The sequence below is a fragment of the Coregonus lavaretus genome (genome assembly GCF_964263955.1).
Source record: "Coregonus lavaretus genome assembly, chromosome: 7".
In the NCBI taxonomy this organism is placed as follows: Eukaryota; Metazoa; Chordata; class Actinopteri; order Salmoniformes; family Salmonidae; genus Coregonus; species Coregonus lavaretus.
Window position 1 is genome coordinate 7,715,892 of NC_139994.1, and position 24,095 is coordinate 7,739,986.

At 43.1% G+C, this 24,095-nt stretch overlaps 1 protein-coding gene across 1 annotated transcript in view; it reads right to left on the reverse strand.

The window, feature by feature from the left end:
* LOC311133029 (3-hydroxyisobutyrate dehydrogenase, mitochondrial-like) overlaps positions 1-22,832 on the reverse strand; it is a 55,414-nt gene extending 32,582 nt beyond the window's left edge. Inside the window, exons 1-4 of the mRNA XM_084166447.1 lie at positions 22,740-22,832; positions 18,304-18,464; positions 15,989-16,098; positions 14,344-14,465 (exon numbers count right to left, since the gene is read on the reverse strand). Of these exons, the coding sequence (XP_084022573.1) occupies positions 14,344-14,465; positions 15,989-16,098; positions 18,304-18,464; positions 22,740-22,809 (463 nt within the window). The 5' untranslated portion in view covers positions 22,810-22,832. The remainder of the gene's footprint in view (positions 1-14,343; positions 14,466-15,988; positions 16,099-18,303; positions 18,465-22,739) is intronic.
* Between the last annotated feature and the right edge of the window lie 1,263 nt (positions 22,833-24,095).

Consider the following 24,095-nt stretch of genomic DNA (forward strand, 5'->3'; position numbering starts at 1 on the left):
GAGAGAAGAGGGAGAGAGTGCGAACCCAAATCACACACACACACATAAAAAATCTGCACTTTCAACAGTTTATCTGCCAAAGTCGCTAATGCTAGTCCTTCATGTTAAAAACAGTATTTATCTACTGCGTTAACGAGCTCAAGCCTGAGAACCATCCCACACTGACATGCACACACTGACAAACGTCATGAGAACACACACACACACACACACACACACCCCGAAGAGACTGAAGCAGAGAGGGAGAAAGCGGGAAGAGGAAGTCTGAGAGAATGATGCTGAAAGACATGCAACAGTACCCTGACCATCATCATCATCATCATCATCATCATCAGTGCCTGCTCCATTCCATGAGGGAGAGTGGTCAATGCCAGGAGACAGAGGAGAAAGGGAGAGGTGGAGGAAGAGGAGAGAGCGATCATTCCAGAATCAATCCTCCCTGTGGCCCAAAGCAGACCCATTGAGTTTGAGGCGGACTGATAATGACCCCCCTCCCCCCCTCACCCCCAGCCCCACACGCTCTCTTAAAATGAGTGACATATAGGGAGGGGTTTAGGAGAATTTGATGGACAGAGCCTTATAGTAAAACTGGCACATACACCAGCTGACAAATAGGCCTACACACCCACAGAGAAGGACACCAAACATCACACACACACCGTGTTGAGAGGGACAGTCCCCCAGCTGCTGTGGGTCTGCTTCCATCTGGACTCCAGGCTAGACCCCCACCCCCTTACTCCCCTCCTCTCACCCACACCCCTGACTGCCCTACCTCCTTCTCCTCCATTACCCCCTCCCCTCCCCTCATCCCTCCCTCTCCCCTTAATCAGCCTCCCTCTGTCCCCCTGGTCCCCCTAGTAATGGGATTGTTATGCTAATCTAGTCAGTCCAGTGCTGGTTAAAGCATCTGCATACTAGGTTTGGTTTGCTCCTAGCAGAACTCGGCTAGGCGAAGTGAACGTCTGTGCCCTAAAAAGAACTTCGCTTGAAAAACAAGAAACAAGCAGCAATAGTACTGTTTGTCCCTCTTGAGACGCCGTAGCCAGTATACACTTCCTCATAATATTCTGAATTAATCTAAGATAACTCAAGAAATCTATAATTACTTTTGACGTTTTTGCTGTGGAGGTCTTAGTAGCGCAATTTTACATCTAAGGTGTTTGGTGCAGTATTTCTCAAGGGAAAACATTTGCATGAAAACAAGTCGTTTCTTGTTGAATGACAACAAACACTTAATTTAAGAATCCCTACTGTTGACCAATCACAGACAAAGGGGCGTAGACTTCGGCTACCGAACTTCGGCTTGCCTCAGGAAAATTGTTGCGTGTACGAAGAGCCCCAAAAAAACCTTGCCGAAGACCAAAACATAGAAAAACATAATATATGCAGTATATATTTAGTCAGTCATCACTGCACTGACAGCAGGCCCAGCCAGTTACCCACAGCTGTGATACCTACTAGGCCCATTTCTCTCTCATTCCCTACACCAGAACCTTAACATGCCTTCTTCTGGTCACGCTCGTATTTGGACAATGGTTAGCTGTGATGATTTGCCTGTGGCCTTAGGTGATTGCCAGTGTTTTCCACAAGACAGCCAACTATTTAAAAAAAAGTGGGGGTCCGGGGTTGTTCGCTCCCCTGGGTTCAACATTATTTGCCGAAGGAGCTCTATTTGTGGCCTTTGTTGTATTCTAATGCCTTGATTCCATATGAAAGAGTTTACCTCCCAGATTGGAAAAATGTGTTGTGATATTGTGTAGAAAGACATGACTTTACAATTTAAATGACTGAAAATATATGAATTCAGTGTATTGTTAGTCGTTTTGGGATATTGTCTAGGTCTATATGATCAGGACTATTTTCTAAGTAAGAGAACATTAAACCTTTAACTTGTCTTCTCTTGAGATTAAAGTCATAAGCGGTGTTCGAATACCCATACTAACATACTGTATACTACATACTTAACGAGTATATACTATTAGTTCATTTTAGTATACTGTAAAACGAACTGTATCCTTTGTTGAGCCTACTAGCGCTACGCCTGTCTACCGGAAGTTGATGCTGTTGCTATGCAACCTCTTGCTAGCTTGTTAGCATAACAAATTACTAGCTAGACATCTTACGACTTCGGGTGTGTTCGTAAATTCAAACTGGAGTGCCAGAGTGCGCTCTGGGTGTTAGCAAATTCAGAGCGCTGTCAGATTGTCCGTTTTGTAAATTCAGAGGGGTTCGCTCTCGGAGCATTCAGAGCGCACATTGGAAGCTCTGGCCGAGGTGTAGGGTTGATCCGAGCTTTCTGACCTCACAACGGCAGTCAAGCACCCAAGCTAACGTTGGCTAGCTTGCTAGCTACTTCCATTTTACTCACCCTAGCAGAGCTGGTTAGGCTGTTTTCATGTTATCCAGAGCTTTGGTGACTAACTGTGCTGCTGGCAACAATTTAATTACGCTTTTTTGCGGACGTTTACTGACACCGGCCATATTCAACAGGTGTCGAGCGTTCATAAATTCATAAGTTATTCTGCGCTCTGGCACACTCAGACGAGAGTGCTCTGAAATCGGAGTAGATAGCCAGAGCTAATTTAAGAACGCACCCGAATTAACAATGTCCATTGAGAACGCACAACGACTATCCCACTTAGCTAAGAATGACGTCAATAAACATTGGGTAGTTAGTTAGATAGCATATACAGTGAGGGAAAAAAATATTTGATCCCCTGCTGATTTTGTACGTTTGCCCACTGACAAAGAAATTATCAGTCTATAATTTTAATGGTAGGTTTATTTGAACAGTGAGAGACAGAATAACAACAACAAAAATCCAGAAAAACGCATGTCAAAAATGTTATAAATTGATTTGCATTTTAATGAGGGAAATAAGTATTTGACCCCCTCTCAATCAGAAAGATTTCTGGCTCCCAGGTGTCTTTTATACAGGTAACGAGCTGAGATTAGGAGTACACTCTTAAAGGGAGTGCTCCTAATCTCAGCTTGTTACCTGTATAAAAGACACCTGTCCACAGAAGCAATCAATCAATCAGATTCCAAACTCTCCACCATGGCCAAGACCAAAGAGCTCTCCAAGGATGTCAGGGACAAGATTGTAGACCTACACAAGGCTGGAATGGGCTACAAGACCATCGCCAAGCAGCTTGGTGAGAAGGTGACAACAGTTGGTGCGATTATTCGCAAATGGAAGAAACACAAAATAACTGTCCATCTCCCTCGGCCTGGGGCTCCATGCAAGTTCTCACCTCGTGGAGTTGCAATGATCATAAGAACGGTTAGGAATCAGCCCAGAACTACACGGGAGGATCTTGTCAATGATCTCAAGGCAGCTGGGACCATAGTCACCAAGAAAACAATTGGTAACACACTACGCCGTGAAGGACTGAAATCTTGCAGCGCCCGCAAGGTCCCCCTGCTCAAGAAAGCACATATACAGGGCTGTCTGAAGTTTGCCAATGAACATCTGAATGATTCAGAGGAGAACTGGGTGAAAGTGTTGTGGTCAGATGAGACCAAAATCGAGCTCTTTGGCATCAACTCAACTCGCCGTGTTTGGAGGAGGAGGAATGCTGCCTATGATCCCAAGAACACCATCCCCACCGTCAAACATGGAGATGGAAACATTATGCTTTGGGGGTTTTTTCTGTTAAGGGGACAGGACAACTTCACCGCATCAAAGGGACGATGGATGGGGCCATGTACCGTCAAATCTTGGGTGAGAACCTCCTTCCCTCAGCCAGGGCATTGAAAATGGGTCGTGGATGGGTATTCCAGCATGACAATGACCCAAAACACACGGCCAAGGCAACAAAGGAGTGGCTCAAGAAGAAGCACATTAAAGGTCCTGGAGTTGCCTAGCCAGTCTCCAGACCTTAATCCCATAGAAAATCTGTGGAGGGAGCTGAAGGTTCGAGTTGCCAAACATCAGCCTCGAAACCTTAATGACTTGGAGAAGATCTGCAAAGAGGAGTGGGAGAAACAACCCACCTGAGATGTGTGAAAACCTGGTGGCCAACTACAAGAAACGTCTGACCTCTGTGATTGCCAACAAGTCATGTTTTGCAGAGGGGTCAAATACTTATTTCCCTCATTAAAATGCAAATCAATTTATAAAAATTTTTACATTCGTTTTTCTGGATTTTTTTGTTGTTATTCTGTCTCTCGCTGTTCAAATAAACCTACCATTAAAATTATAGACTGATCATTTCTTTGTCAGTGGGTAAACGTACAAAATCAGCAGGGGATCAAATACTTTTTTCCCTCACTGTAGTTAATATATTGGGAAGTTCGATGTATTAGTAACCAACTAACGTTAGGTAGCTAGCTAACATACCGGTACATACTGCTGTAATGATATGCTATGCAGTGTGTAAGGATAGCGTAGCTAACAAATTGTCAGCCAACATAACGTGTAACGTAACTTATTTGAAAAGTCATTACTTTATTACATTGCTCAACATTTTAACATTTGTCATAATTAGTTAAAGCAATGAATTTGTATGCGCTCTTGTCGGACCTCGGCTGCATATTTTGCGCCATTTTCTTCAAAACTGAAAATTGTGTGAAGCTATGCCCATTTTCCGAAGAATTGCATTATGGGCCCTAAAAGCACGGAAATAGTGTCCACTGCTCGTATACTTTGTATTTTGGCGAATGTAGTATGATATCCGGGAACTTTTGGCATACTAACTATATCCATACTGCGACCAATAAGCATACTACATACTCAACTTATGTCACAAATAGTATGGTTAGTCTGAGTATTCGAAAACAGCTTCAGTTTTATTGCAAGATATGAATTCCACCATTTTGTTTGCTCTTCAAATTATGTATTTTATTAAAACAGAAAAATGAAGTAAATATCCCACATTATGTTAAAATAAATTAAAAAGGTGTTGTTTTTCCAGGTTTACGTTGTACCCAGTTTTTTCAGGTTTTCGCTCTCAAAATCAAACTTTTTTAATAGAAAAATTTGATATTCTAAATCCACAACAATGCGTAAATCACATCAGGAGACCACTTTTGAGGTCTGGGAGAAATCTGAGAAATTGTGATTTTCTGATGTAGTTACCCATTAATTCAAGTGCCTAGCAAAAGGCTGTTGTTTAGTGGTGTTTTTGTAGAGCACATGTGATAGTAGAATGTACAAAACAAATACCCACTGGATTGATTAAAATGATCATGACACTGTATCATTCTGCCAGGTAAGCATAGGCTACTTTGTAGTTAACATTTAATTAAGAAGACTGTTTTCATTAGCATCATCACTAACGGCTACACAAAGTGGTACACACGCGCCACACACAGGGGCATTCTCAATGCCTCTTCAGAAAGTCGCAGGAAAAACGAATCACTGATGCATTCTGTTCGTGTCTTACGATAAACTTGGGCTAATTAGTAAATGTTCAGTACATTTAGTTGATTCCCAACTAAGGTCAATACCTTTTTGAATATTCCGCGAGGGCCCTAATTATCATATTCGGACCAGAATGATGCTCTCCACTACCTATTGTTCCTGCAGTGATGATTCACCATCTTTATCTAATGTTTTCATAATTTAACTGCAGATAATCGCCAAAAAGCCTAGGCCTGCTACCAGTAGCCTATAAAAATTATGGAGCCATATGAACAGCTCTCTCACCGATGTGATTCAATAGGCTACACTGACTTACGAGATGAGAGTCACTCATTTTAATATCCCTGTGTGGTAAGCACAGACATCCTAGGAAAAGGAAACCTAGGAAATCCTTTGGTTTACTTGTCCCGATGCGATACCATGGACATACACTACCGGTCAAAAGTTTTAGAACACCTACTAATTACAGGGTTTTTCTTTATTTTTACTATTTTCTACATTGTTGAATAATAGTGAAGACATTAAAACTATGAAATAACACATATGGAATCATGTAGTAACCAAAAAAGTGTTAAACAAATCAAAATATATTTGATATTTGAGATTCTTCAAAATAGCCACCCTTTGCCTTGATGACAGCTTTGCACACTCTTGGCATTCTCTCAACCAGCTTCACCTGGAATGCTTTTCCAACAGTCTTGAAGGAGTTCATATGCTGAGCACTTGTTGGCTGCTTTTCCTTCACTCTGCGATCCAACTCATCCCAAACCATCTCAATTGGGTTGAGGTCGGGTGATTGTGGAGGCCAGGTCATCTGATGCAGCACTCCATCACTCTCCTTCTTGGTCAAATAGCCCTTACACAGCCTGGAGGTGTGTTGGGTCATTGTCCTGTTGAAAAACAAATGATAGTCCAACTAAGCCCAAACCAGATGGGATGGCGTATCGCTGCAGAATGCTGTGGTAGCCATGCTGGTTAAGTGTGACTTGAATTCTAAATGAATCACAGACAGTGTCACCAGCAAAGCACGCCCACACCATAACACTTGCTCCTCCATGCTTTACGGTGGGAAATACACATGCGGAGATCATCCGTTCACCCACACCGCGTCTCACAAAGACACAGCGGTTGGAACCAAAAATCTCCAATTTGGACTCCAGACCAAAGGACACATTTCCACTGGTCTAATGTCCATTGCTCGTGTTTCTTGGTCCAAGCAAGTCTCTTCTTATTATTGGTGTCCTGTAGTAGAGGTTTCTTTGCAGCAATTCGACCATGAAGGCCTGATTCACACAGTCTCTTCTGAACAGTTGATGTTGAGATGTGTCTGTTACTTGAACTCTGTGAAGCATTTATTTGGGCTGCAATTTCTGAGGCTGGTAACTCTAATGAACTTATCCTCTGCAGCAGAGGTAACTCTGGGTCTTCCATTCCTGTGGCAGTCCTCATGAGAGCCAGTTTCATCATAGCGCTTGATGGTTTTTGCGACCGCACTTGAAGAAACTTTCAAAGTTCTTGACATTTTCCGTATTGACTGACCTTCATGTCTTAAAGTAATGATGGACTGTCGTTTCTCTTTGCTTATTTGAGCTGTTCTTGCCATAATATGGACTTGGTCTTTTACCAAATAGGGCTATCTTCTGTATACCCCCCCTACCTTGTCAAAACACAACTGATTGGCTCAAATGCATTACGGAAAGAAATTCCACAAATTAACTTAAGAAGGCACACCTGTTAATTGAAATGCATTCCAGGTGACTACCTCATGAAGCTGGTTGAGAGAATGCCAAGAGTGTGCAAAGCTGTCATCAAGGCAAAGGGTGGCTATTTGAAGAATCTCAAATATAATATATATCTTGATTTGTTTAACACTTTTTTGGTTACTACATGATTCCATATGTGTTATTTCATAGTTTTGATGTCTTCACTATTATTCTACAATGTAGAAAATAGTAAAAATAAAGAAAAAAACAGGTGTTCTAAAACTTTTGACCGGTCGTGTATAACCACGTTGCATGATTTATGAATGGCAAAGATAAGAGATCGACTTTATTCAGTCAGTTCGACACCTTTTATAAACTAGTCAATACTTGCTGTTATTGTCAAAGCACAGTAAATAACCTACTACACGCCAGGACTAGGGCTGACCCCAATTAGTCGACTGGTCGATTGTTTGGTCGTTAGGCTGTTGGTCGACCGAGATTGTTTTAGTCGAGCAGTAACACACACACACACACACACACACACACACCCATTGCGGAGGCCTAGACTAAAAGCCAATTCATGCTTGATACGAAAATATGGTCGGAGGCGCCATATTGAGGGTGTGACGCAATTGCAGAGCCTCCAGAGGCATGCAGAGGCCAAATCGAGCTCTGTAGCGCATCACCATGCGCCTCCCAAATGTTGTAACAATGCAGAGGGCTCTGTATAGCGCCGCATTGACATGATTGGTTGACGGTAGGTGGGGGCGGTATATCCTGTATAAACACAAACTCACTTCCTTGACAACAGCTCTGCACTGCCAATGCAGACGTCAGATTCCCCATGCACCCTGATGCACAATTCACTACTCTCTCCAGAATGCGCTCTCTCCTGCCAATTTGTGCACATTCATTGTTTCATAACTTCATTGTGTGAATTGTTTGTGTTTGATTGTCAATTCCCCATTACATATATCACCAGTAGTACATTTACTGTTAATTCCTATAATTTCTAATCTACAATGTTTGTTGCTTTGGTTACGTTAAATATTTTAATGCATTCAATATTCCAGTGTTCCCGTTCTCATTGTCTGAGTGGACACATTGTTTGCAATGTGCACAACCTATGCTACACTTATCCCTTGTGCACATAGCCTACAGCTGTGTCTGTCCCGAGCTCACTGGCGGGGAAACTCTGAGGGCCCAGAATATTTTATACAATGTTGCAAGTTTGCTAGCTCAAGATTTGGGGGCTGGACCCAACTTAATAGTTGATACAATGTTTCAAGTTCGTAGCCATTGTGATTTATAGGATATGAATTTTTATCAGGATATTTTCTACCTGCAGGGTGCAATGTTTTTATTTTGTTGGCTTTATGTAGGCTATTTTTACATAGCTGGCAATGGCAATAGAAGTTACCTTTAAGGTTTGTATCATTTTCATTTAGATTTGGATAGGATTTAGATTAACCACATGACAATGATTTTGAGATATGAAGACTTCAAAATGAGCATATGAAAACCAAAACTGGCACACAGATCGGTAGAAATTGTAAGATAAATTGGCATTCAACATGAGAAAGGTTGCAGACTCCTCGTGTACCCTATTTCCGGCAACTTCTGGAGAAAATTGTGCGAAAGCCAGCAGCAGCGGGAGGAGAATAGTTGGGCCAGGTTACGTTTTTTTCTTCTGGTTATCTAGATCTCTGGCGCCCTCGAGGCATTTGTCTTATTTAATCAAACCATAAGCTTTAAGCATCAGACAAGCTCAATGCTTATAGTTGATTTTATTAAAACACATAGGGTGTGTATATATATGGAAAAATACACTTTTAGACCAATCAATTGGTGGAAAGAACAGATGACTTTCGGTCAACCAAGATTTTTTTTGTTGAGTCCAGCCCTAGCCAGGACTCCCCGTGGCTGGCTATGAGAAACACACAAAATAAATGAATGTGCCAGAAAACAATAATTAGGCAAAGTTGTGGATTTTGACTCATCATTACATGGGAAATGCAAATTCACGAGCATCATGCTCTCTCCCTCCTCTGTGTAAAGAAATTCGACTGCAAACAACCACAGTGCACACAAATTGTAACGGGAGGCAGGACAAACAGCAGACTGCGTTTTCCTGTCATCGCTGGCTTTGTGACTGACAGGCGCCTATCCTATCAATAGATTGCTAGAAGATGCATATCGTTCATTCTAGCATAACCTAACGTAGCAGGTGTAAAAGAAATGGCTGAAACCAGATCCCCTACATCCTGGTCTTGACGAGGAGAAGAAAAAAAAACTGTCGGGGGAAGTTCTCTTACAGTGGGGAAAAAAAGTATTTAGTCAGCCACCAATTGTGCAAGTTCTCCCACTTAAAAAGATGAGAGAGGCCTGTAATTTTCATCATAGGTACAAATTGAGAAAAAAAAATTCCTGAAAATCACATTGTAGGATTTTTTATGAATTTATTTGCAAATTATGGTGGAAAATAAGTATTTGGTCACCTACAAACAAGCAAGATTTCTGGCTCTCACAGACCTGTAACTTCTTCTTTAAGAGGCTCCTCTGTCCTCCACTCGTTACCTGTATTAATGGTACCTGTTTGAACTTGTTATTAGTATAAAAGACACCTGTCCACAACCTCAAACAGTCACACTCCAAACTCCACTATGGCCAAGACCAAAGAGCTGTCAAAGGACACCAGAAACAAAATTGTAGACCTGCACCAGGCTGAGAAGACTGAATCTGCAATAGGTAAGCAGCTTGGTTTGAAGAAATCAACTGTGGGAGCAATTATTAGGAAATGGAAGACATACAAGACCACTGATAATCTCCCTCAATCTGGGGCTCCACGCAAGATCTCACCCCGTGGGGTCAAAATGATCACAAGAACGGTGAGCAAAAATCCCAGAACCACACAGGGGGACCTAGTGAATGACCTGCAGAGAGTTGGGACCAAAGTAACAAAGCCTACCATCAGTAACACACTACGCCGCCAGGGACTCAAATCCTACAGTGCCAGACGTGTCCCCCTGCTTAAGCCAGTACATGTCCAGGCCCGTCTGAAGTTTGCTAGAGTGCATTTGGATGATCCAGAAGAGGATTGGGAGAATGTCATATGGTCAGATGAAACCAAAATAGAACTTTTTGGTAAAAACTCAACTCGTCGTGTTTGGAGGACAAAGAATGCTGAGTTGCATCCAAAGAACACCATACCTACTGTGAAGCATGGGGGTGGAAACATCATGCGTTGGGGCTGTTTTTCTGCAAAGGGACCAGGACGACTGATCCGTGTAAAGGAAAGAATGAATGGGGCCATGTATCGTGAGATTTTGAGTGAAAACCTCCTTCCATCAGCAAGGGCATTGAAGATGAAACGTGGCTGGGTCTTTCAGCATGACAATGATCCCAAACACACCGCCCGGGCAACGAAGGAGTGGCCAGTCTCCAGATCTCAATCCCATAGAAAATCTTTGGAGGGAGTTGAAAGTCCGTGTTGCCCAGCGACAGCCCCAAAACATCACTGCTCTAGAGGAGATCTGCATGGAGGAATGGGCCAAAATACCAGCAACAGTGTGTGAAAACCTTGTGAAGACTTACAGAAAACGTTTGACCTGTGTCATTGCCAACAAAGGGTATATAATAAAGTATTGAGAAACTTTTGTTATTGACCAAATACTTATTTTCCACCATAATTTGCAAATAAATTCATTAAAAATCCTACAATGTGATTTTCTGGAATTCTTTTTCTCATTTTGTCTGTTATAGGTGACGTGTACCTATGATGAAAATTACAGGCCTCTCTCATCTTTTTAAGTTGGAGAACTTGCATAATTGGTGGCTGACTAAATACTTTTTTTCCCCACTGTATGTGCTGTTCAACCTATCCAGTAAATGTGGAGGAGGAGTTAAGATGGCGTGTCGCCTTGTTTACGTCCAAAAGCGCAAGTCGAGTCACAGGCTCTCTTTCAATTTCCCCTGAAAACCAGAACATCGGTTGTTGGGGACTCGGCAGAGGCTAATTCTAGCGGGAGAGGGCTCGACGAACTAGAGAAATGAAACTTTTAAATGGAAAGTAGCCTAGTTAATATGAAGTGGAAAAAGTAGCCTGCTGAAAATGAGTATGTAACCGGCTGAAACACAGCTAAAAGGTTGCACAGCAAACTTGCGCTGTCTGAGACACACTGTATACAAACCCATTAAGCTCCCACGGTCGCACCAAAGTTAATGCAGTACAGTCCCTTAAACACACACACTCTCTCTCTCTCGACCACTGATAGTGTAGTTCTCAGCATTGGGAAATTAATGAATGGCTTTTAAAGCTTTTTAAAATCGCCGTCCGTTAGCGATGTGGCGGTCCACTGCCGGAAGACAAGACGCAGGCATGCTGGGTAATTACCGCTAACAACCCCGCCGCTCGTTAGCTGCTGCTCCTATTTCTGCCATCGCCGTGCCAACAGCCCGGGCTCGTGACGTCAGAGCCCGTTTTGTTGTGGGTCTAGTTTGCATGCGGACACTTTTAACAACACCAGACAGTGGTGAATGTGTGTATGTGTGTGTGTGAGAATTGGTGTGTGTATATTTTAGAGTGTCCATGCGCTTGTTTGTGTGTACAGTAAGTGACTACGTGCAGTGTGTGTGTGTGTGTGAGAGAGAGTGAAAGACAGTATCTATGCCAGGACATAGCAGGCAGGGCCAGGCAGGGCCAGACAGGGCCAGGCAACTGGTCAGTAAGAGCAAGACCAACAAACAGAGAGCGAAAGAAAGAAATATGTTTTTTTGATTGTCGTTATTTAACAAGTTTATTATTCCTCGTCTCAGACCCCAGGGGAAACTGCCAAACCCCTAGTGACGCACTCGAGGTGGGAACCACACACACACACACACACTTTTAAAAACACACTACCTCACTCACCACTCAGACCAGAGAGGATTAATTTTGAATAAAAAAAAAAATCTAAATTTAAAAAACAAAGAAAACCCCAAAAGCACAGGAAGTCTCTGTCTGTGAGGATGCATGAAGTGACTGAAAATGTTTGTGATCTTTGCATGAATCTGTGCGTGTGTGTAGATACCATATTAGATATCATAAGCATTAACTCACACAAAAATAAGTGTGTTAGGGATCAATGTATGTCACCGTGTGTGTGTGTCTGTGTGCAGTGGTGACTTCATAACTGAAGATTCTGGTGGGACCACCAGTCAAAAACACCTCATGTGTGTATGTGTGTATGCATGCGTCTCTGTGTGTGTGTGTGTGTGTGTGTGTGTGTCACTGTCGTTAGATCTGGATCTGATCACAAGAAACAGTAGTGACTGTCTCTAACAAACACAGACACACTAAATACAACACAATGCCCCTCCCTTCTACTTGATTGATGAATTAAGGTCACTAATTAGTAAAGAAATCCCCTCACCTGGTTGTCTAGGTCTTAATTGAATGGAAAAAAACAAAAACCTGCAGACACTAGGCCCTCCATGGAATGGGTTTGACACCCCTGGGTGTCTGCACTACACGCATACAAACATGGCTCCCTACTGGGGCAGAGTGCCACCTCCTGGACAAACGCAGCATGTCAAATCCCCTCCCCCACTCTATCGGCGAGAGAAGCCCTCACAACACAACACACTGGGACGTCTGGGAGGTGACCTGTATTTTACCCTCCACCTCCTGACCTCTCTCTCTGTCTTCTCCCCAAGTTCAGCTTTTCACCGATGGGCCACTTTCATCCTCAGCAATGGGGTTAGAGGCCAGTTCTGTTAGGATGTGTATGTATATATATATATGAGCTTTAGATAGTGGGCGGTCAAGTGTGTGTGTGTTTGTGTCCGAACTTGGGAGTGTGCGCGCGCTGTCGCGTTAGGCGTCTGTGGGGCTCAGGCTAGAAGTAACAGGTAAATCATTGGCCATTCCAGAGCAGTAAACCAGGCTTCGCTAAGAGCCCAGAGAAGAAGTTTGTAAACATTGTGTCTGTGTGTGTGTGGCTGTGTGTGTGTAAAACAATCTTCAGAGAGGAAGGGTCTTCACAGAGGACTGCACTCACTAACTACAGCCTGTCTACACTGCAAAGAGGGTGTGTGTGTGAGAGGGAGGGAGGGAGCGTTGTGTGTGAGGAATGTGTGTGAGAAAATGAGTGTTGGCAGACAAGCATATGACCACGGTGTGGGCTGTTGGGGATCGTCAAAAAGTGGACCTGCAGAAATGTGAATCAGTCGTATTTGTATGTGTATGTCTGTGTGTGTGTGTGTGCGTGTGCGTGCCCCCCGGTTGGTCTGGCCGAGGTGAGAGGGAGAGTTTTACAGCTATGCGTCTCCCTCCCGTCTCACCTTTCACTCCCTGTGGGGCCAGTTTCTCTCCTCTTTATCTACATGAAAGGCACTGACAAGAGATACCCGCCATTACGGCTCCATCAAAAAACACTGACACGGTATTCTCCATTGCGGCTCAAACCATTAAGGAGAACACTGTCCTGTGCACTGTCAAGGAGCCATCAGATCAACAGGACTAACATAATGACGACTTAAAACCTTGCCTTTAAGACCCGGTCAAAAGCAACAATAAAACCCGCTCTACACTGACTACAAAGAGTGGTCACTGTCTGGAGGGAAGAAGCACAGCGCTGAACTACCAACCCTATATTGTGCTTGCTCAGGTAAGGGTCGTATTCATTAGTGCACACCGTAGCAAAACGTTTATGCAATGGAAAAACAAAAACAAGCGTTTCTAATTGGACAAGTTCAGGTAGTTTTTCCCCTGTTTCGGCCCGTTTGCTTTCGTTTTATTCCTAGGATTCTGATCGGACAATGTTGCCTTATAGCCTCAAATATGTTGCCATCAACAAGATCAATTTCCACCAGCTGTTGATCTGTCACCGGTGTACAATCAGTGGCCTGTAGCCTACATACTGTTCATTATAATATATAGCACCAGAGTCTGTATTTATAGACTCTGGTGCACTAGGGTATCTATAGATACACATAGGAACACATGACATGGTTAGCATTACTGATAAAGCTCTACAGCTGATGTGTCTGTTTGTGTGTCCAAGATGAAATGAGGACTAGAGAGAGAGAGAGAGAGAGAGAGAGAGAAGGAGTGTGTGTGTGTGCGTGTGTGTGTGTGTGTGTGTGTGTGTGAATGTGTATGTAAATATATCTGTGTGCTATGTCTATTCAGAGACTGAACCACTAGTAGGCCAGAAACAGGAGAAGGAAAACCTTTCTATGGACATGGCTAGTAGAGTGACACAGTACGTGATCGCCATAGCAACAGAATGTTACCTCCTGACACGGGAGCGTCCATGAAGACGGCGCCCATCTTCTCGGCGGCGAGGGCCATTTCCTTGGAGACGGAGGGGTCGATGGTGGAGGAGTCGATGAGCAGCGTTCCCTTCTTCACTTTTCTGAGAAAGAAGAACAGGGTTAGTGCTATACAGTATCCTTGGGACGTCCCTATTCTAAAGCCTAACCTCTACCGTCACCCTAACCTTAACCCTTACCCTTATCAAATCACATTTTATTTGCCACATGCGCCGAATACAACAGGTGTAGACCTTACAGTGAAATGCTTACTTACAAGCCCTTAAACAACAGTGCAGTTTTAATAAAATAATAAAATAATAGAAAATAGCAAATAATTAAAGAGCAGCAGTAAAATCAAATAACAGTAGGGAGGCTATATACAGGGGGGTACCGGTACAGAGTCAATGTGCGGGGGCACCGGTTAGTCAAGGTAATTGAGGTAATATGTACATGTGGGTAGAGTTATTAAAGTGACTATGCATAGATAATAAACAGAGTAGCAGCAGCGTAAAAGAGGGGGGGGGGGGGCAATGCAAATAGTACGGGTAGCCATGATTAGCTGTTCAGGAGTCTTATGGCTTGGTTAAGAAGCCTTTTGGACCAAGACTTGGCGCTTCGGTACCGCTTGCCGTGCGGTAGCAGAGAGAACAGTCTATGACTAGGGTGGCTGGAGTCTTTTTTTTAGGGCCTTCCTCTGACACCGCCTGGTATAGAGGTCCTGGATGGCAGGAAGCTTGACCCCAGTGATGTACTGGGCCGTATGCACTACCCTCTGTAGTGCCTTGCAGTCGGAGGCCGAGCAGTTGCCATACCAGGTGGTGATGCAACCAGTCAGGATGCTCTCGATGGTGCAGCTGTAGAACTTTTTGAGGATCTGATGACCCATGCCAAATCTTTTCAGTCTCCTGAGGGGAAATAGGCTTTGTTGTGCCCTCTTCACGACTGTCTTGGTGTGTTTGGACCATGATAGTTTGTTGGTGATGTGGACACCAAGGAACTTGAAGCTCTCAACCTGTTCCACTACAGCCCCGTCGATGAGAATGGGGGCGTGCTCAGTCCTCTTTTTTCCCCTGTAGTCCACAATCATGTCCTTTGTCTTGATCACGTTGAGGGAGAGGTTGTTATCCTGGCACCACACGGCCAGGTCTCTGACCTCCTCCCTATAGGCTGTCTCATCGTTGTCGGTGATCAGGCCTTATCTAACCTTAACCCTTTTAAATTTCGACTTCACTGGGGGGTCGGGACGTCCCAAGGATCCCAGATAGCACGTACCAGAAGAACAAGAGAGGAACAACACAGTCACATGACCATATCACATTATCTCAGAGTGCAGACCCACAGTACCAGGCTCTGTTTTAGGGCCAGCACTAGCTCACCTGACTTAACTCAGTTCAGAGACCATGATCAGTTTAATCAGGTGCACAGGTGCAGGGCTACAACAAAAGCCTGTATTAATTGGTGGCATTCCAGGATCTGGGTTACCTACCCCTGCCCTATAACTGGGACAGGCCAGTTGTAGGGGACAGGCCAGTTATAGAGGCTAGGCCAGAGAAAGGGGATCAGGTCTGTTTTACACCAGCACTTTAGTTCTGGTGAGAAGGACCAGAGAGGGGTAGCTGCTTACTTGAGGATGCCGTTGGGTCCAGTGTAGACCTCTATGACGTTGGGACTGGAGGGTAGCATGGTGATGATCCTGTCTGCTTTATCTGCAACCTCCGCTGGGGAGTCCAGGATCTGGACAGGGAGGAAACAGATGGTAAAGATGGGGTGAGAAATAAACAGAAAAGACACTAACAGAGATACAACCAGGTTGCATCCCTTTTCTCCATATTCCTGAAGTCTGCACTTGCACACTCCCCGTCATGGATTTAAAAGCGTTGGATTGGTTTAAGCACTGTGCACCCTTTGAGAGTCAGGACGCAGCCTGAGAAACACACACAAACAGATGTACTTCGACCATCACCTCCAGACTCAGCATGTACACAGCTCACATGTAGGGTCCATGTACCGGTAATGTGGCCTATGCTTGTCTCCCTGCCCTACAGGTATGAGTCTGTTGACCTACTGCTATGATTCATGGTAATGGAGAGCAATACAGTAAGTCATAGAGAAAACACACAAGGCCGACAAATACAGTGGGGAAAAAAAGTATTTAGTCAGCCACCAATTGTGCAAGTTCTCACACTTAAAAAGATGAGAGAGGCCTGTAATTTTCATCATAGGTACACGTCAACTATGACAGACAAATTGAGAAAAAATTATCCAGAAAATCACATTGTAGGATTTTTAATGAATTTATTTGCAAATTATGGTGGAAAATAAGTATTTGGTCACCTACAAACAAGCAAGATTTCTGTCTCTCACAGACCTGTAACTTCTTCTTTAAGAGGCTCCTCTGTCCTCCACTCGTTACCTGTATTAATGGCACCTGTTTGAACTTATTATCAGTATAAAAGACACCTGTCCACAACCTCAAACAGTCACACTCCAAACTCCACTATGGCCAAGACCAAAGAGCTGTCAAAGGACACCAGAAACAAAATTGTAGACCTGCACCAGGCTGGGAAGACTGAATCTGCAATAGGTAAGCAGCTTGGTTTGAAGAAATCAACTGTGGGAGCAATTATTAGGAAATGGAAGACATACAAGACCACTGATAATCTCCCTCGATCTGGGGCTCAACGGAAGATCTCACCCCGTGGGGTCAAAATGATCACAAGGACGGTGAGCAAAAATCCCAGAACCACACGGGGGGACCTAGTGAATGACCTGCAGAGAGCTGGGACCAAAGTAACAAAGCCTACCATCAATAACACACTACGTCGCCAGGGACTCAAATCCTGCAGTGCAGACGTGTCCCCCTGCATAAGCCAGTACATGTCCAGGCCCGTCTGAAGTTTGCTAGAGTGCATTTGGATGATCCAGAAGAGGACTGGGAGAATGTCATATGGTCAGATGAAACCAAAATATAACTTTTTGGTAAAAATTCAACTCGTCGTGTTTGGAGGACAAAGAATGCTGAGTTGCATCCAAAGAACACCATACCTACTGTGAAGCATGGGGGTGGAAACATCATGCTTTGGGGCTGTTTTTCTGCAAAGGGACCAGGACTCCTGATCCGTGTAAAGGAAAGAATGAATGGGGCCATGTATCGTGAGATTTTGAGTGAAAACCTCCTTCCATCAGCAAGGGCATTGAAGATGAAACGTGGCTGGGTCTTTCAGCATGACAATGATCCCAAACACACCGCCCGGGCAACGAAGGAGTGGCTTCGTAAGAAGCATTTCAAGGTCCTGGAGTGGCCTAGCCAGTCTCCAGATCTCAACCCCATAGAAAATCTTTGGAGGGAGTTGAAAGTCCGTGTTGCCCAGTGACAGCCCCAAAACATCACTGCTCTAGAGGAGATCTGCATGGAGGAATGGGCCAAAATACCAGCAACAGTGTGTGAAAACCTTGTGAAGACTTACAGAAAACGTTTGACCTGTGTCATTGCCAGCAAAGGGTATATAACAAAGTATTGAGAAACTTTTGTTATTGACCAAATACTTATTTTCCACCATAATTTGCAAATAAAATCATAAAAAATCCTACAATGTGATTTTCTGGAAAGAAAATTCTGATTTTGTCTGTCATAGTTGACGTGTACCTATGATGAAAATTACAGGCCTCTCATCTTTTTAAGTGGGAGAACTTGCACAATTGGTGGCTGACTAAATACTTTTTTTCCCCACTGTAGTTAAAATCCGTGGGCGTCCTATTTTTTATTAATATCCGGGCGTTTCAACATGTAGACCTCCAGCAGGTGATCTACTGTGCATGGTCAACATTCATTATGGTGCGTCCTGTCTACTGTTATGATTACTGCTATGATTCAGTGGTAATGTAGAGCAACACAGAAAGTAGGCTAGGTGACGTAAATGGGTGCTAGCTAGGTGTTACCTGTGCCCCCTCGTCTTGTAGCTCCTTGCAGGACTCAGGGAAGACGTCGGTGGCGATGACAGGGTATCCGTGCTTCAGCAGGTTCTTGGCCATGGGGCTGCCCATATTCCCAAGCCCAATGAACCCCACCGGAGTCTTAGAGGCCATCGACCTGCTCGACACTGGACAGCACAGACACAGAGAAGACAGTCAATACATAGGCATACTACAGAAAATTGTAGCGACATAAGCTATGGTTAAGTTAGCACATTCCTACTTAAAGGAAAGATGTACCCTTTAAAAAAAATGTTATATAGTTTTTGTGCATCTCTGAGCGATGTTCTATCAATTACCGGGGTAATTTCATGTTCATCTGAGTTCTTGCCATTCACGTTGGGCAGAAATACAGCTGGTATGACGAGTTTTGCATCACGTCATTCCGGCTGTATTTCTGCAGCTTGAACGGCGAATAGCTCAGATACACATGAAAACATGAAATGACCCTGGGAATCGATAGAACATCGCCTTAGAGATGCACAAAAACAATATAACAAAATTGGTGAATCTTTCCTTTAAGTAAACCGTTTGTCATTGTTCTTTTAGAGTAGTTCCATACGCCCGTGTTTCCAATACTCCTTGGCGTGGCACAAAGCCCCCCCCAAAGCAAAATGCAGGGCTGAAAACACCAAACCTTTCAACCGTAACCAATACAGGGACTATTTTTTGTAGTTGAGGCTGGGGCAACAGAAAGTAGCATTAAATGTAAAGAGAAACTGATATCCCGCTGCCACAGAGCCAGGTTAGGCTAGCTGATAACAGCGCTGGTGAACATACATCTACTCAGATTGGTCTGTGCCGGTTGCACAAAATATTGTACTGGGTCAGCTTAACATACAAGTGATCTTTGGACTCACAGAACTGCCCTCGATGTTAACCTACATGGTAACACAGCATGTTGACTAACAGGAAGCTATTTTCGTGCACCCACACTCCCTTAGTGCACACACCGAATGAATGGACATTGGACACGGCTGGATACATGTTTAGCAAGTCTTGAGAACAACACAACAGTCTGTTTCCACATTACATTACGTTTCTATGCATTTTTTCCTGACACGCTGATATCTTCCTAGGGAAGGGGTCGGCAACGGGTGGCCCGCGGGCCAAAACCGTCCGGCAAGTGATTTATTTGGACCCCCCAAATCTGTTCACCAAGTATTCCCACAAATAAAAAAACAGACGTGATCGTGTCTCAATGTAATCAAGGTAGCCTATGAAATTAGTGTTATTTTCCAATACAATCTCTTTTTGGGCTTAGTTGTGGTCAATTTGCAGTGTACAAATTATTATAATTATGTTCCGGCCCCCCGACCATCTGCTCCGCCAAAGATCGGTTAGCGGCTGAAGAAATGTAATATTCAGAGCTCAGCAATTGTTTTGCAATATCTGATGAGTAGCTGAAGTCAGGGTTGCCATGTCTGTGGTTTTCCAGAAAATTGGCCAACTTTGAAAACGATGTCTTGGGTGAAAATGTATTGGTCGCGGGTTTTTGGGCTACTTCTAAGTTGCACGCCATAGCATTTCTCTTAAAGCTGCAATATGTAACTTTTTGGGCGACCCGACCAAATTCACATAGAAATTTGAGTTATAGATCTGTTATTCTGATTGAAAGCAAGTCTAAGAAGCCGTATATCTGTTCTATGTGAATTTGGTCGGGTCGCCCAAAAAGTTGTTCTGTTCTTTTACTTTCGGTTTTGTACACCAGCTTCAAACATCTGAAAATACAATATTTTTGGTTATGGAAAATATATTTCACAGCGGTTTAGATGGTTCAATGATTCTCTACACTATACTTGCATGTTTTGTCACATAAACTGAAATTAGGCGATCTATTATCATTTTAGCAACCAAGAAATGGTGGAGCGATTTCTGCATAGTGCATCTTAAAAGAATCATATCTATTTCACCGTGACCTGCTGCTGACTATCAGGCAGTGAGGCAGGCTGTTGCTGAGTGAGGGAGTGGTGGGGAGGGCCGGAGGGGGGTGTCTGTGTGTGTTGAGACAGTCCTCTACTGGCTGAGTCACGTGAGTAGCACACATGCACGTTGTGACAACTTTTTACCAAATGTAGGTAGGCTATTTAGATTGTCATTATGGAGAGACCCATTTTTTACCAACCCTTTCTCCATAAAACATATTAACACGCTAGAACTGATGTGCATCAAGAAATAACGGCGACAAAGCACTGGAAAACGACTTTGGGCGCACTAGAGCACATTAGATAAATTTGCTCGGAGGCGATTGTCGACTTTGCTTATGGAAAACCGTTTCAAGCTAAGTGTTATACGCATGCTCAGTTCTTGGGTCTCGAGGGCTGCGCGAGTGGACATTTTTAATTGAAGTTATGGAACTCACTCAAGTGCTTCTGTTATGGGGAAAAGTCCTCAATGAAACTGACATTAAATGTGGAGAATGATACATTTGCATCTGTTGGCCATCAAGTAGGCTATTAATTTATATGCCATTGTAGCCTACTATTTGATACAATACATGTTAAAATGACAATATCACTGGAGTCAGTGCAAATACATTTGTGCCACTTGTGTAGACTACCTGGAGCTGGCAAACGGATTTAATAAATAGCCTATAACTTCAGATTATTGTTATTATGCAATTATTAATGGTCATGTTTAGTTAATTAAATTGGAAGTTATCAAAGCTCTATCACAATTGCCGATCAGTTGTTAGAACGCATTATATTTACGGTAACAGTCAGTAAGATTAGGATACAGGTAAAAAAAAAAAAAACACTGGCTGTTGTTGACAAGCATATTCAGTTCACATCCATATAATTAATATTTAATTCAATGATTGAAATTACGACCCCATCCTCAGTAGCCTAATGGGCAACAAGCACTTCTTACCTCGAAATCGCCTCACTGTTCATGTTGAATATATTAGTCTGTCAATTTGAACTAAGCAAGCTACTAAATCGTACAGCTTACACCTTGCCTACATCTTACTCTAGGCTATCTGAAAAGAGATATCGGCCTATCAGGGGCTATAGGCTACCTGCACCTAGCTAAGCAAACCATGGCAAAGTTTAATTACAATCATAAACCCAGATTTTTGTCTGTAGCCTGTGCCTATTGAAATGACAAGTCAATCTTGCAAATGGATAGCCCTGAATGCTGATTGGCTGAAAGCTGTGGTATATCAGAGGTATGACAAAACAGTACTTTTTACTGTTCTAATTATGTTGGTAACCAGTTTATATAGCAATAAGGCACCGTGTGGGTTTGTGGTATATAGTCAATATACCACGGCTAACGACTGGCTGTATCCAGGCACTCCATGCTGCGTCATGCATAAGAACAGCTCTTAGCCGTGCTATATTGGCCATATACCACACCCCCTCGTGCCTTATTGCTTAATCATAGCAGTCAAACTAGTTAAATCGACATCCATTGATGGAAAATGATTTGGCGAGTTTACTAAGGGTGAATTACCTTTTCTCTTGCTACATATTCAAATTCCTTTATTATGTCACAACTCGCAATAATTATTATTTTGATGAAAACAGAATTTTACTTCTAACGTTGTTACACGTTACGTTGATACTACTTAATTGGCTCGATAAAGTTATGGGATAGAGTATTGGATAAATGTAGCAACTCCTCACTTGTCGCAGCTAAAAAAATGTGGGCTTGTTTTCAAGCCTTTTGGGCGGGTTTTGAGTGGTCATTGGGCTAGACATTTTTCCAGCAACTGGCAACCCTGGCTGAAGTAGAAAAAGCCTGTGACATTAGGATGGGCCGACTGGATTTTCAGGCCAGATGTTGATAGATTTCTTCAAAAGCGAGCAGTTAGCTCAGGAAGAAAAGCCTCTGTCTGAGATGGAAGGACATTTAGAGTTCAGCATCATTAGTGTGATGCGACGATTTGAACTGATGTAGTTGTGTCAAATGAATTGACACATAGGTATGATGTGTAGGAAGAGGGGGAGGAAGCTTTATGGCTAAATTAAAATCAACATACTCGTGCAAGTATGCAGGCACTACAGCCACGAAGAACGTCGTGTTCCATTCAGTTGGTCACATGAAGAGTTAAGGAAACATGATTCTGCAGAATTGACTAACTACTTATAGGTATTTGTAAGATAGATGCGGGCATAGCCATGTCCATTGTTACAAGCCATCACTGGCAATCAGTTCATGGTCATATTTCGTTAACGTCAACATGGGAGGACATTGTATTTAGCTAATGCAAAACACACAAACACAGCAGGTAACCAACCAACTGTTCAGAAGATAGCAAAGTTATGCACAAAAACCGCCACTAACACACCACAAATTCTTTGCTAGGAAGTGTGTTTTTCGGTTACATGTTACGCTATTATGCACATACAAACCACGAAAAAGACGGTGGCAAATTTTAAAACAGGTAAATACGTTACCGAGAACCAGATCGACATGTTTATTGCATCTTTGCAATAAATTCCGAGACCCTCTGAACAACGCAGCCATGCTTCGTTCCCCTTGACCTCGGCGTTTACAGTGACAGCTGACAGACAGGAAGTAAAGGGGAGTTGGTTATGATTGCCTGCTATTTGGACCACTCACTAATCTCAGCCGAGCGCAACAGCCAATGGAAGTCTTCCAAAGGTGGGACATCCTGTGTATTCATGTCTTAAGTCCCTTAACAGTACAGTACAGTGTTTTTTGGGGGACATTAATAAACTGGTCTCAAACGCTTAAATCAATCTTTCGAGTGCAGCCTTTTTGTTTGATACAATATTAGTGAATATTACCATTAAAACTATTCAAACGCAAATCGTTTGTGGTCATTGTCATGTTTAAACATAATATTTGCGGATAAGGGAACCTTGATGATGTTCAACCAAACTAGTTTTTATCAAAACTTCCTAAACATGCAATTTCGATATTTCCACCAGTCAAAGTATTATTACCAAAATTGATGTGCATGCGCAGTAGAGTATTTATTTATTTATTGAAGTTTTTAGATGTACTTTGCGTTTAATGGTGTAATTTTTTGGCTGATTCTCTTGTCCTCTGGCTCTGTGTGTCTTTTTGGTGAATTTGTGACCGTATCTCTATCAAATTGCATGCAGACTCCTGCATCACTGTGTGCAACCTCTATTTCCCAGTGCAATTACAGCAACCGTGAAAATAATCGTACATTAGTCAGAGATATCTACTTATAGTCCTACATTATAAGCATTGTTTTACACTTTCAAATAGATTGTTTCGAGTCATCACATCACTGACATTTTCGCGTGGTGCAACTGGAATCTCTTTCCTCAGCACCACCATCCCATCCCGGAAGTGACACAATCAGTGACAACCATAGCTCAGTGGTTGACAACGGGGCCTGAAGCTGTGTGACAACAAGGGCTTTTGGACTGTCATATTTTGGCTTTCAAAACAACATTTTACGTTGTTTGGATTCATATGTAAGACAGGTAATGAATCGATTTAAACGGAAACAATAGCTGTGATTGTCGTATTGCTAGGGGGTTTGGCCTGCTAGCAAGACAGATAACCCTGAGATTGATGCTAGCTACCTTGTTGTCAGATCAGTTTCGGTAGCTAAAAGGCCATTGAAGGTTAATGCGTACCTTAATCAATTCAGTTGTCAATGACAATGACAGTTACTTTAGGGAAACGTTATCTATGCGAACAGTATAGCTAACTAGCTAATCATCCTAAATGTGTTTGTGTCATGCAGGCTATTATAGCTAACCGCTCTCCGTGCGTGTGAAAGTGCCACCTGTGCTGGCTGTGTTGATAGC